Raw genomic sequence first — 15,219 nt, forward strand, 5'->3', positions numbered from 1 at the left:
ATCATTATAGATACTGAAGGATGAGACTGAGTTAAATCCATAATGATCCTTGAAAATTAGCTTTGTTGTAGAACATTAGTTTCTAAGGGTTAAAATAGCATTGCAACGTTTTCCTAAAAGTAGGAAAAATGTCAAGTGATTGAGAGTTTTGATGAGAGGTTTTTTATAAAAGGCTGAAGTTTTTATATTTACTAAAAACACAGAGGAATAAGTTTTATTCAGTACAATCCCTACAATTACTTGCCCAAAAGATACCAAGAAACAAGGTATAAAAATCAAATGCAAAAGACCAAATGTAACATTCAGTACTCACAATTTTAATTTTTTTCACTGACAAGTTTCACAGGAAAAAAAATTAAATTTTATTTTAAAATCTGAAGCCAATTTGGGGATCTGCTTTAAGGTTAGTTTAAAGTAGCTTATTCCACTTATCTGAATTAATAAGCATACCCTAAGGTTCTAATAATTTTTATCCAAGGAAAAAGTATAACTTCCTATTAAAAGGAAACACAAGTGCTGGTATGCCACATGGAAAACACCATTAAACTCAACATTTCAGTAATTTACATTGTCCCTTGATGCAAAGACAATGAAATGCTTCTTATTCAAATGCTACAAAGGCCAAATGTTTCCCTTTAACAAATCAAAATTGTTTCAGAATTAGATACAAGTTCATCTGGCAAAATGATTTAAGCTATGGTCTATATAAAATATAAAATAAAATGTTTTATTTTAGTCTCATGAAGAATCACATGCAGGAGAAATTATTCCTTCTGTTGAGATCAACTAATATCTTGATTGGCCAACAACTTTATAATCCAACAGCCTTGATGTGACATAACTATCCATTAGTGTGAAAAATAAATGTACTATTGGCTTCTTTGAGCAATACTTATAGTCCCAGGGTTCTGCTGCTGATGAACACTATGTAACCACATTATCTTCATTTGGCATTTGTTTTACTTTTACATCATTACTACAAAAGTAGTGTGTTTCCTGTGAATAGCTATATATTTTACGTGGGCAAAAATCAGTTAAATGGAACTGAGTTCAAGTTTATTAAGAGCTGGAGGTGGTTATACTCATCTGAGCCTTTCTCCAAAGTTTCTGAAGCAGTTTCAATTCATATATGTGCTAAAGTTTAATCCTTGAAATATAAAATGCATTTTCAGTCATATTGTAAAGCTAGCTACAGGCAGATTATACTTCCTAAGCAAAACAAGACTAAGTGGAAAAGAATGAGTAAACTAACTACTCCTTCAGCATAATCTTCATAGCTTCCATTTCCACTGCTCCATCAAAGCCTTCTGGCAAAAACACTGACACTTCATGTTATAATTCTAAAGATACATAGATTTAAAAATTGATTTGCACAAAGAAATATGAAAACCTTATATACAACAAATCTGTTTTTTAAAAGTACAAAAATAACATCTATGCCAATTGTTTTCTCATGCTAATTTGCAGTACATATGTAAGAGATAGTTTAGATTTAGTCACCCAAATATTTATAGCATGTATACTGTATATCCTGAATATAATGAACACACTACCCTAAGTTTTAGATTAGTCAGAATGTGTATTCAAAATATTTTCTATACCAAATACTGCAATAACCCAAACTCTGCATATATAAGATGCAAATAGTTACAACTTTTCTTCTACTTGATTATTAAAAGTATTTCATTAGCAAGCTACTAATATTAAGCACACTAAAAGCTACAACAGTCCAAGAGTCCATTACCCTTATATAAAGAAATCCAAAATGTACAAAATACACAACTATAAAAAAAGCAGGGAACATTCATTGCCATGCAAAAATCTTAACTAATAAAACTGTATAGAAATGCAATTTAAAAGGGTGAACTCAAACAAATTTTTACATAACACTTATGACACAAAGTCAGCAGTCAATTCTGCTTAACACAAGGCTTAACCAACAAAGATTTAGAAAAGGAAATACATTCTTTTTGCTGGTGTTTATCAGATCTTTGAATTCATGGGAACAATCCAAATCAGCAGCCTTTATAAATTATCTCTGTCTCATGAAATTAACTGCAACGAAAAAGAAACATATCAGATTCCTATAGACAGAACTTAATATTCTGAGCATGTTGTGTTAACTTTCTTTTTGGATCTCCTAACACACGTGTGTGTGCATGTATGTGTGTGTGTGAGAGAGAATGTGTGGGGGGTGGGGTAGAGGGAGAAGGGGAGAGAGAGCGAGAGACTGATTATTGTGTGTATGTTTTAGGGATAAAGAGAAGAGAAAAATGTATAACATGTTGCCAGAAGGAAAGCAGTATTTTCTAAGAAACTAGGTAAGACTCACTTTGGTAAAAGACATATACTACAATAGCAAGGAGAACTCTTAATAGCAGCATAAATAAGCCATTTTCTTACATATTCAAGGATTCTTTCTTTCTATACCCAATATTCTTCTACTTATTTGAAGGAAAAAAAACCCATAAGGATATAGTACAAGAGAATAATAGCAAATGTGTGGAATGACAATAGGAGTATTGGCCAAGAGGTCCTCTGAGATGTAATTCTAGTTGTCACAAGCTTTCTGTACCTCTCAGTGCCCTCATTTGTCAAATGGTGATGTTAACAGCTTGCTCAACTCACAGGATTAATGAGGATGAAATAGGAAAGTATGAAAAAGTACTCTGAGAAGAATTAAGGCAAGCTTAATATTGTACTTATATAATATGCAATCAGACTTGGCAAAAATGAAAATATTTACCTCTTTAACAGTCTTTTTAATGAAATCTTTTCTTTCAGACAAATCATAAGCAGGATAGTTTTCATATACCTATAGAAAGCAACACAGGAAGAAGAATAAAAGACTGTATCATCAAAATATGTATATATTCTGGACTTTCACATAAGAGAGATTAGTAAATCACCAGATATAAGTATTGATAAATGCATGGTAAAAATTCAGAAACTTTAACAGTATACATTTCCTCTCTTTTAGCATAATAAATTTATAATTCTATGAAAATTATGATTTTTCATTTAAATTAATATTTAACTGTGTGTGACCTAGTTTTACCATGTAGATTAGGTATTTCAGATTGTTATCACTATCTTATTTCCTCTTATAAAAAAATGCCTTCTTTTTCTACTATGTCACAAATAGAATTCTTTTTAAAAATTTACAGGATGAAGGTAGCTAGGTGGCACAGTGGATAGAGCACCGGCCCTGGAGTCAAGAATACCTGAGTTCAAATCCGGCCTCAGACACTTAACACTTACGAGCTGTGTGACCCTGGGCAAGTCACTTAACCCCAATTGCCTCAATAAAAAAAAAATTACAGGATGTATTTTGTCAGTAAGAATTATGTTTATCCTACCAATGCCAGTGTCTTTACTTCCAAAATTGCCTGTAGTTAATTAATTTGTATTTCTTTTCTCTATGTTTATTCAGTATTTAATTACGTGCTTGTTGTCTCTCTCACTGGAATTTAAATTCCTTATGAGTAGGGACTGTTTTATACAGTGTATTTGTATCCCCAGAGCTTGGCACATAGTAGGTGCTTAATAAATGAAAAAATGAAAAAAATAATAATAAATAATAATAAATGAAAAAAATTTTAATTATTATGTTTATTTTTCTTGATGAAAGATAAACCCAAAAATACATCATTCTCACCATATTTATAATTTATTGTCTAGAATATAATGTGGGCCCATATTGGACCACACTCTTAGGGGTTCTGGTTAGCCAAAGAATTAGAATTTTACATGATATAAGGCAATATTAAAATTGGGCAGTCAGGTGCTGCAGTGAATAAAGTGCTGGGAGTACAAGTCAGGAAGGCCTGAGTTCAAATCTGACCTCAGACACTTATTAGCTCTGTGACCCTGGCAAGTCACACAACCCTGTTTGCCCCAGTTTCCTCATCCATAAAATGAGCTGGAGAGGGGAATGACAAACCACTCCAGTATCTTTCACAAGAAAACCCAAATGGAGTCACAAAGGGTCAGTCACAACCAAAACAACTGAACAACAATGATAACGACAATAATAAAAATACTAAAGTCTGGATCTGAGATCCAATTTAAAACAACACTTTAATACAGGATAGCTAGCACTGCCAAGCAATAAAAGGTATTTTCTGCAAGAGAATTTATTAGAAAACAGGAGTTTACCCTTGAAGCATAACAGTTTTCATTACTTTAAATGGAAATCTTTCTAAAATAGATTTTGTTGTTATTCAGTCATGTCTAACTAACTCTTTGTGATCATATTTGAGGTTTCTTGGCAAAGATACTGGAGTGGTTTGCCAATCTCCTTCTCCAGCTCATTTCAAGATGAGGAAACTGAAACAAATAGGGTTAAAGTGACTTTCCCAGGGTCACACAGCCATTAAGTGTCAGAGGCTAAAATTTAAACTGAAGTTTTCCTAACTCTGGGCCTAAGCACTCTATTTACTCCACCACCTTAGCCACTCATAAAACAGATTACAAGCCTGCAAAAACAAGAAACTGACAATGCTGTATTGTATAGAACTGTGACCTCAGTGTCAGGAGAAGTGGGGCCTCTTTCTAGCTCTGCCACTAATTACCACCTATTTCTGGACTTGTAAAATGAAGAATTTAGATTTGATTATCTACTTCCCTTCAAAGCCTAAAATAAATACTTCTTTGAAGAGTATATGTTGAATACAACCTTTTCCTGATGACACAGGAAGATTATTTATTGTACATTATCTATCAGATGATTTTGAATGTTCTTTCCAGTTCTAAATCTGTCTATAACCTGCCACTAGGAAAGACTCATCCTTTTCTGAGTTGAATGATGAGTATTTATTAAACTTTCACTATGTGTGACCAATATCTGTGCCATACACAATCAGGCTTGTTCTCTGTTACTATGTGATGCCTGTGTACCAGGTACTGTACAAAACAGTGTAACTGAAATAATCTTAGCCTGAAGGGAGATACAGCATCAGACTCCTGCAGTAGGCAGGATGTAAGCTAATTCTAGAAGGAAACTTGGGGGCAGAGTAAAAGTGAGGGACATCATTTCAGGAGATGGGAGATGTTAAGTAAATGGGCAAGCCTAAGCAAGCCAATGTAACTAACTATAGGGTTTGGGGTGGGGAGTAGAAAAAGAGCAAACATAGGAAACCTTACATAGAACCTGAGAGCACAAATGTTGTGAAAAACGTGGATGAGGCTGAAAAGAAAAACACAAAACCACAAATGATATTATATCAGACTATGTGGCCAGCTGGAGAATATATGGACAATCCTTCCCTTTATCAGAAAATAAAAACAGAGACAAATAGAGACAATATACAACAGGCAAAGGATGGGTTCTTCAACAAGCCAAACCTCTCACAAGCCCAATTATGCAAAAAGAAGAGAATCCAACAAATCGACTTGCTGATAATCTTGCCTCAAGTGATGAAACAATGAAGGCAGAGCTGTTATTTTAGAATAATTTTGATTTGATGAACAGATTGTAGGAGTGAAAGTTGTGGGAACCTTAGAAAAAAGTGACCCTATGAGATGGTAATACAGAAAGAACAGAACACGACATAGACAAGCACCATAGACTTTTTAAAAGTTTATTTCGAGGGGGCGGCTAGATAGCACAGTGGATAAAGCACTGGCCCTGGATTCAGGAGGACCTGAGTTCAAATCTGGCCTCAGACACTTGACACTTACTAGCTGTGTGACCCTGGGCAAGTCACTTAACCCCCACTGCCCCACCAAAAAAAAAAGTTTATTTCGTGAACTTTTGAGGAAAAGAGTACTATGAGTCCATAGATAAGCAACTTAGAAGGCATTATGCTAAGTGATGGAAGGCTCTAAAACAAAATTCTAAGATATCTAAATAGACCAATGTAACCAGATAAAATTCTCTTATGAACTTAGATGTTAAAAGCAAATGTGTAAAGGATGAAAGGATGGACAAATTACCAAGAATGAATACAGAGAGTAGCATGAATCCATATTAGTTTTTAAGACTAAAGCTCAGATGACTGTACTGGCTAAAAAAACTGCCCTTTTCTTTCTTCTTTTGATTCTAGGTCTTCAAATCTTGCCCAGAAGGGAGTGTTAGTAGCCCTTCATGGGTCCAATCCCACTGTTCCATTTCCAAACTGGGCCCTCTTGCTCCTCCTCTGGCAGCCTGGTGACTTCTTATTCCTAGAGCCATACTATATTGGTCCTGTCCATTAAACTGTGAACTCCTTGAGGGGAGAGTCTGTCTTTTGTCTCTTTTTGTATCCCCAGTGGTTAGCACAATGCCTGGCACATAGCATCTGCTTAATAATTGTTTACTGACTGACTAGACTTAGTGCAAATACTGGATTAGCTTCAGTCTACTACAGCTCAGATCTCCAGAATTCAAGGGATCTCACACAGCAAGGATTACTGGCATGTGTCATCACAGCCAGCAAAAAAACAAACAAAAAAATTCCCTATGCTTCAAAGCACTGGTGAGAGGTCAACTGAAAAGAGTTTCCTGCCTGCTACAGCCTAGTCAACATTTTCAACAATGATTAAGATACATACATACATACCTCTTTACTCTCTACAGTCCCAAAATTTTCAATGCAGTTTTAAACTTTAACAGATTATATGTGTGTATATATACACACACATATATGCATACACAGACATATATAAAACACATGTTTATCAAACATGTGGATGGCATAGCTATGAAAGCTATCAATTAGAAATTATGACGGATTTAAGATTCAAAATGATCCTACAAAGGAAGGAACTGACAAATTGACATGTAATCCTGCTTTCTAAAAGGTTCAAAAGACCTGGATATTTTAGCTGACTGCAAGTTCAATAATAGCCAGCACTGTGATATACCTAGCTAAAAGACCTAACAAATTTTTAATGTGTGTTAATCCAAGCATCTAGAATAGTCCCCTTATATATTGTGCAGGGCAGGTCACATTTAGAGTACTACATTCAATTATTCTGAGCAATATATAAAGATGAAATTTGATGAACTGTGTCATGTTAAATGAAATTCAATTAAGGACTGGAGTAATGTTTAGCCTAGAGAAGATAATACTTCTGGAGTTGGGAGAGTATAATTATGGTTTGAGTATTGGATGGTTAGTTGGTAAGTACAGTGATTAGATTTATTTTCTTCAGCTCCAGAGGACAGAACCAGAGTAAATGGGAGCAATAGGAAAGGTAGATTTTTTTTTTTCCAAACATGCCACAAAATGCTCTCTGAAAGTAGTGCTCTCCTTGTCAACAGAAATTTACAAGAAACAAGAGGACTTTAATGCAATTTGTTTTATAAGGCATACTCTGACTGGGGAAAAAGCTGGGCTAGATGACCTCTAGAATATTTTCTAACATTAAGATTCTATACAACTTCAAATGCAAGACATTTGTATAGTTCTTCAAAAATCATAGCATAGCTACTTACTATGTACTAGATAATAAGTTTGATGCCATATTATACTACCAGCCTGAAACTGAGTTTTTCCCCATAACACAGGGAGGCAGCTTTATTTAATCAGTACAAGTACAAATTTTCTATGGTAAAACAATTTATACGGTAAATTGTTTAATTATATAAAATGTCCCTGATATTGCTAAGAAAGAGTGGTGGATTGTGGTTAGGTATACAATATACAGTAGTAAATACAATTTAGTGCTTTGGGGGTAAGAACTCACTTATGTGACAAAAATTACTAGGAAAACTGGAAAGCAGACTTGGCAGAAATTGTGCATAGACCAACATCTCACACAGTATTACCAAGAACAAGTCAAAATAGGTATGTGATTTCTATGTAAAGAGTGACATCGTGAGCAAATTAGGGGAGCATGAAAATATTTATCTATCAGATCTATGGATAAGGGAAGAGTTTATGACCAAACAAGAGACAGAGATGATGACAGGCAGTAAAATGGATAATTTTGATTACATGAAATTAAAGTTTTTGCAGAAAGCCAATATAGCCAAAATCAGAAGGAAAATAGGAAACTGGAAAAAAAAAAACTTTTTTAGCAGGTTTCTCTGATAAAGGCCTAATTTCTCAAACATATAGGGAACTGAGCCAAATTTACAAAAATAAGTCATTCTTCAATTGATAAATGGCCGAAGGATATGAACAGTTTTCAGAAGAAGAAATCAAAGCTATCAACAATCACAATGCTTTAAATGATTACTGATTAGAGAAATACAAGTTAAAACTCTGAGGTACCACCACCTTACCTATAAAGACTGGTTAATATGACAAAAAAGTAAAATGACAAATCCTGGAAGGGATATGGCAAAGCAAGGACATTAACACATTACTGGTGGACTGGTGGAGTTGTGAACTTGTCTAATCATCCTGTAGAACAATTTTTAACTGCCCAAAGGGTTATAAAATTGTGCAAAACCTTTGACCCAGCAATACCACTATTAGGTCTATATCCCAAAAAGATGAAAGAAAAGGGAAAAGGACCCACACGCACAAAAATAGTTATAGCAGCTCTTTTTGTGGTGGCAAAAAATTGGAAACTGAGGTGATGCCCATCAATTAGGGAATGGATGAACAAATTGTGGTATATGGTTGTGATGGAATACTATTGTGCTATGAGAAATGACATGCAGGACGATTTCAGAAAAACTTGGGAAAACTTAAATGGACTGACACAAAATGAAATGCAGAGAATCAGGAGAACATTGTACCCAGTAACAGCAATATTGTAATGATGACCAACTACGGAAGATTTAGCTACTCTAATCAATACAATAATCAAAAACAATACCAAAAGACTAATGATGAAAAAAAGCTATCCACCTACAGTGAAAGAACTGATGCAAACTCTTGGTGCAGTTTGAAGCATAGTCTTTTCCATCTTCTTTATTTTTCTTGCCTTTTTGGGGGGAAGGGGACAACATACCTAACATGGAAATGTTTGGCATGATTTCACTTTCATAATAGGGTATTACATTGCTTGCCCTCTCAATTGGGGAAGGGTGAGAATTTGGAATTCAAAATTTTTAAATTTTAAAAACTGAATGTTAAAAATGAAGGAATATATAAAAAAATTATGCAAAAATTCATCTGTGCTTAAGATTTCTTTTCTATAATTGTTCCAAATGGCATAAGAGTCTGAAAGTAATTTATTAAAGAAAAAAAGAACTTTAATAAATTTATCAACAGCAAATATTTTAAAATATGTATGCTTACCTCTTTGCAAATCTGTTTCATTGTGACTTCTTCTAAGTTGGCATTGGCCAGAAGTTTCTTTACAGTCTCTTTTAGTTCTTCATCTGTAGGAGGTTTCTTCAGCTTTTTAATTAAAGGCTCATCATCTGAACTATCTTCAGATTCACTTTCTAAATTTAGAAAACATTTTGTTATAGAACTCAAAAGATTATCTTTTCTAGAAAGGCAATTATTTTTCAGAAGATAATCCATAAATAAGTATTGGGCTTGCACTATTTGCATACATATAACTATCAAACTTTACTAATTACCATAAAACACCCAAAGTGAAATATTTTCTTAAAATCATTTAAAGTTGTTGTTTAAAAAAATCTTTAATAGTTACAAAATTATCAAATGCGACTTTTCAGTATTCTTAAAGGTCCATCAAAACACACTTCAATTTATTTTCTAGATTGCAATTTCCTCTGTAAGCATCTATTCTACTTTCTCTTGGTAAACTTAACACATAGAAGAGAAGAAATAGGGAGGGATATTAGTGACATGTAACAACATCTTTCTATATTTTGTCAAACATTCCTCCAGAATAAACATTAAGTTAATTTTAAATTAAAATCATCACTGCTGTGTAATATAACATAAAAAAATTGGATGTTTTTTTTTTTTACCTTTTTTGGAATTATTTTGATTTTTCTTAGTGGTACTGCTATCCGCCTTCTTGACATTGGCACTTTTTACAGATTTTTTGTTTTTAGAAGGAGTTTTTTGTTTAGGTTTTTCTTTTTTAGATGTCTTTTTAGGAGGCTATTGGAGGAATAAAGAGACATGCATAGATTAAATTCACAACTTGTATTCCTCTACCTAGCAATTAAAAAAATCTAAAATTGTAACCAGTGACCTTTCAATAAAACACAAAGTAATGTTTAATAATTATTCATTCTGGGGGCAGCTAGATAGCTCAGTGGATAAAGTACTGGCCCTGGGTTCAGGAGGACCTGAGCTCAAATCCGGCCTCAGACACTTGATAGTTACTAGCTGTGTGATCCTGGGCAAGTCACTTAACCCTCACTGCCCCGCCAAAAAAAAAAAAAATTCATTCCTCTGCAGCACAGACCTGGTAAGGTATCTGTAACCTTTGCCACAATTTGACAAATTTTTTTATGTTCCCTTATCCCCCAAACCCTCACCTCTATTCCAAGAGAATATCCACTAATAGTTCATATGTAGACTAGAAACTAGAAACAATGAGAATCTGGAATAAAGTGGACAAGGAATCATTTTCTGTGTCTGGGTTTATTAAGTAAACGGTCTAACTTATGAGAAAATTAAGGTAAATTCAACAGCACTTCATTTATCTGACATAAGAAACTGGCATTCCACATAAAAGGCTGAACCAAAAGAAGAGACAGAGACAAATTTTGACACAATATAGGTACAAAGTTCTAACAAAATTAATTTTCTAGGAAACTTCAAATTTACTCTTCAAAGGTCAACCTTTTCCTAATTGTTAGACACCTTTATAAGATTAATCTCATACTCCCTTAGAGTATAATGAATAGTTACTTTTGTTGACCTAGCATGTCATCACTATGGACATCAATTATCATTCTTATCTGCCTTTATATGTCAGGCTGTATAACACTAAATAGCTCCAGGTTTGTATGCTTTTATACATATGCTTGAATATTTTTCTTTCTCTTCCATTATTATTTGTGGTCATGGCCTATATGCTAAGTCTGCCTGTCTCTATGAGGTCCTCCCCTTCTCCCAGTTGCTATGGGGTAGAAATCAAGACAATCAAGCTTGATACACTTGTGTCTAAAAAAATTATGAATAAGTGGCTGTCACTGTTCTGTGAATAAAGTACAAGTACATTAGTACATAGATGGTTCATCATTTATTTGGTTCCAATAAGCCTTTCTTTTTTGGCCTAGTTCCTGCTTCTTGATTACTTTCTGGAAGGCTGAAATTGCTGGATGAGCATTTTCAAGTGAGATTTCACTAGGGATATATTTTATCTTCATGATTTTCCAGTCTGTATTTTCAGAATTAAGTATTAATATTTAGTATGTACCCAATACCTGTGTATAATACTGAATGGAATACAAGAAAATGTCAAGCTCTGAAGTTTATCCTGAAATGTCATAAAATATGTTGTCTCACAAATTCTTAAGTACTAATCAAAGGAGAACTAAGTGTAGCCTAATAGGTAGTCTAAATATTCACAACTTTTAACTCTATAGATTTCACATCAGTGAAAGGTATATTGGGTATAGATGGTTGTTATTAGGAAAATTAATCTCCATAAACCTGACAACACTAAATAAAACCATGGTCTTTATAAGGAATTTTGAAGGACAATTAATTTCTATTAGACTACAATACTGACTAGAGAAATACAGATGGACATTATAAAAATCAGTTTTTCCAAAGTAAGTATGAATTTACACAAAAACAGAGATGGGCCAATATTTCCTTTATTGATATGATAGCAGCTAAGGTGGGAATGATGTTAGTGTGGAAGAATTTACTAAAATGCAACAATTTATTGATAGACAATAGCATAGGGCTTTTAAACCTTTAAAATATGGTTTTGAACAGTTTTATCTTGCTTTGTTAGCAAAAGCTTTTGAAAAAGTAGAATATACCACTACACATAAATGGTATATATGACCAAGGACAGGCTTTAAAAAAACAAAAACAAAAACAAAACCCTCACCACTTCAATTCTAATTATTAAGAGATTTAGTTAGGCTAGAAATGACTTGAAAGAAAAAAAAAGCTAATATCCTTAAGGGTTAAAAATCATGAATACTTCATCATGAATTAATTTAAGTTCATTTGTCTTCCTAACCCCTCCCTGTCTGGGGTCAAAATAGGAGTTCTGACTAGGGACAAAGGAGAAAAAGGTAACATAATTATGAAACACAAAACTTTGAAGCAGTTTTAATTTGAGCATAGATTGTTTATGAGAATATGTTATTGTGGGGAGCTTCAGAGTACTTAGTATATATATTGGCAAGTGGCATGAGGTAAAGGAGAAAGGCAGCATTTCAAGAGAAGCAGAAGAAAGGGAAATTTTAAAAACAGCCCTACAAGGCAGTGTAGTGTAGAAAATAACACGATTCACAGTCAGAGCTTCTGAGTGCAAATTCTGACTCTACTACTTATGACCTGTGTGACTATGAACAAGTCACTTTATCCTTTTTAGGTACTAGTTTCCTTTTTCCTAATCTATTCAATATAGAAGGAAATAAACATCTATCAAACACCTAATATATACCAGGCACTGTGTGAAGTGCTTTACAAAGACTCTCTTATTTAATCATCACAATAACCCATGGAAGTAGGTGCTATTATTGCCTGCAAACTGAGGCAGACAGAGGTTAAACAATTTGCCCTGACACACAGAGCTAGCAAGTATCTTAGGCCACATTTGAACCCAGTTCTTCCTGACAGAACCAGAGCTCTATCTAGCACACCATCAACCTGCCTTTTATGGGGAACTGGACTAGATCTTTAAGGTTCCCACTACCTATATATCCTACAAGGAATGAGTGTGTTCCATACCAACTAACTCCTCTTCAAAGGAACTCTTTAAAGCAATGTGTAAGTATGGCCTTTGTACTACTGAAAATTAACTTGAATTAGAACACAGCTTGTTGATGTTTACTGCTGACTTTTGCAATTTAGATTCTTGAGAATGGCTATAAAACATGAAGATATTATATTGCATTTTATTTTACAAAAGGAATTTTGGGGGGGGGGCGGGGTAATGGGGGTCAAATGACTTGCCCTGGGTCACACAGCTAGTAAGTGTCAAGTGTCCAGGTCGAATTTGAACTCAGGTACTCCTGAATCCAGGGCTGGTGCTTTATCCACTGCGCCACCTAGCTGCCCCCAAAAGGAATTTTTGTAATATATTTATAACACACTCTTCATATATGATTTTTCCAATTAAATACTTCATCATCTGCTAAACTGAGTATTCCTTTACCAGGGGTAAATAATGTTTAGCAAAATGCTTGAATGTACTTAGGGTTAAATCACAGTCAGATATACAAATCCTAATGTATCCAATGGTACATCTACACTTAAATATATTAAAAACATAAGAATAGATATTAAGTTCTCATATTAAACAAACAAAAAATAAATTTAGGAATAATTAAACTAGGCAGGTGTCAAGCAATATGTACAATTTAAGTGTTCAAAGATCTAGTCCTCATTCATATAATGATGAACAAATTTAAGTTAGATTAAATTTAAGCATTTATTCTATAACTGGAATTTATAGTGTCTATTTGAAAAAAATTATCTCAGAAATGTTTATTTAGCTTTAATAACATGTTCTGGAGCTTTTATCAAAAGAAAACCTGATACACAATTTATACAAGATATCAAAAGTAATCGGGACTCAAAAATATATGTAATGCCTTCTGACTTCTAATTCAAGTACTTTAATTTGCTTCTCTCTCATTTGACATCCAAGCCCCTTTACTATCTGGCCCAAATGTGCCTTTCCAGACTTTCTCCTATTATTCTTATACCTAAATACTACACAGCAAAGCTGGCTCATTCCCAAAATACATCTTGTACTTTTCTGTTGGTGCCTTTGCTTAATGCTATTCCTTCTACTAGTAGTCCTCTTCCATATGAAAGCAAGGTTCATCTTAAAGACTACTTCTTCCACAAAGCCTTTCTTGATCATCCCAGGGAAGTGTTTTCTCCCCCCCCCCAAAACTTTCCTTGCACCACACATGTAGCACATACCGTCTCTTATATTTAATTGCTTCTGATCCTCACAATGCTGTCCACACAGTCATTAAATAAAGAGTATTCGTTGAATGAAGCTGGAATACTAAATTAAAAATGAAAAACTGGCTGCTTATTCTAGATGCTTGTCATCTTAAACTAAATTGGCTCTAATAACCCAAAGAAAAAAATGTCAGGAAAAACTTGTTCAGAATACCTTTAACTTTTAAACAAATATATAATGGAGTCTGAAGATGTTTGCTAGTTAAGTTCATCAACAAAAATAGATAAAACAGTAAGAAAAAAATGTGTAATTTTCATCATAGACCTGCATTTAAAAATTGTTGGCTTGTTCTAAAAAAAAAAAAAATGCTGCCAATAGCTTGAACTAGCTTCTCTCAAAAATTAGAGATTTTTTGGTGTGCCATAGGCGGACAGATTGGACTGCATAGGCAAGATTCCACAGTCCAACATTCAAGACCAGCCACCAAATTGTTAGGAAAAAAAATTTATATATATATATATGTGTGTGTGTGTACACACACACACACACACACACACACACACACACACACACACACACACAAAAAAATATATATACATACAGATATACATTCCATCTGTCTGATAACCTTGAAGGAACAGAACCAGAGGAACACACTATTACTTTTTGAAGGAAGGCCAAAAAAAAATAATCAAAAAAAAAAAATCAGGGGAGCTTACCTATCTTTTATAGGCAGCAGGGCTCTTGAAGGAGGGTCTCCAAAAAAGACGCCTGTCACAGAGCCAGATTCCTGTCCTCACCGCAGAAAGGTTGTACTGGGTGAACAGATGAATAAAATATAAATTAGCTTTCGATAGGCTACTTTTAAAAATACTTTGTTTTAGAAACCCAGAGTGGGTGTCAGAAAAATCACATTAAAATGAAAATCTATTAAAGGGCCGTTTAGCTTGAAGAAAATAGCAAGAACAAGCAATGTGCAAAATAGAAATTCATGAAAAAAAAAATTAAAGACCTTAAGCAGGTTAAATTATCTAAGCATATATAATAGTGACTTTCCAATTTTACCTTCCAACAAAGTTTTAATGGTCCGTAACTTTTCCATGATTCATAAAAAATGGGAATCACGGGCTTTAGAAGCCAGAAACAACTCTCACTTGATGGCAACTCTAATGGCCTATAAAATGAGAATGCTCCAATCTCACTCCAAAAAGGTAGAGAAAGGGTGTGGGGAGAACTCCTGGGGGGGGGGGGGGGGGGAGAGAAAGAGATGGTGTTTCCTTCAAGTTATAAAAAATTTCAGGA

General features: G+C 34.0%; 1 protein-coding gene across 1 annotated transcript in view; it reads right to left on the minus strand.

Annotated features, from left to right (window-relative positions):
- Positions 1-296: 296 nt before the first annotated feature.
- DEK (DEK proto-oncogene) overlaps positions 297-15,219 on the minus strand; it is a 35,065-nt gene continuing 20,142 nt past the window's right edge. Inside the window, exons 8-11 of the mRNA XM_043976077.1 lie at positions 9,827-9,962; positions 9,180-9,328; positions 2,747-2,815; positions 297-2,055 (exon numbers count right to left, since the gene is read on the minus strand). Of these exons, the coding sequence (XP_043832012.1) occupies positions 2,044-2,055; positions 2,747-2,815; positions 9,180-9,328; positions 9,827-9,962 (366 nt within the window). The 3' untranslated portion in view covers positions 297-2,043. The remainder of the gene's footprint in view (positions 2,056-2,746; positions 2,816-9,179; positions 9,329-9,826; positions 9,963-15,219) is intronic.

This window comes from Dromiciops gliroides, chromosome 1 (assembly GCF_019393635.1).
Source record: "Dromiciops gliroides isolate mDroGli1 chromosome 1, mDroGli1.pri, whole genome shotgun sequence".
Lineage (NCBI taxonomy): Eukaryota > Metazoa > Chordata > Mammalia > Microbiotheria > Microbiotheriidae > Dromiciops > Dromiciops gliroides.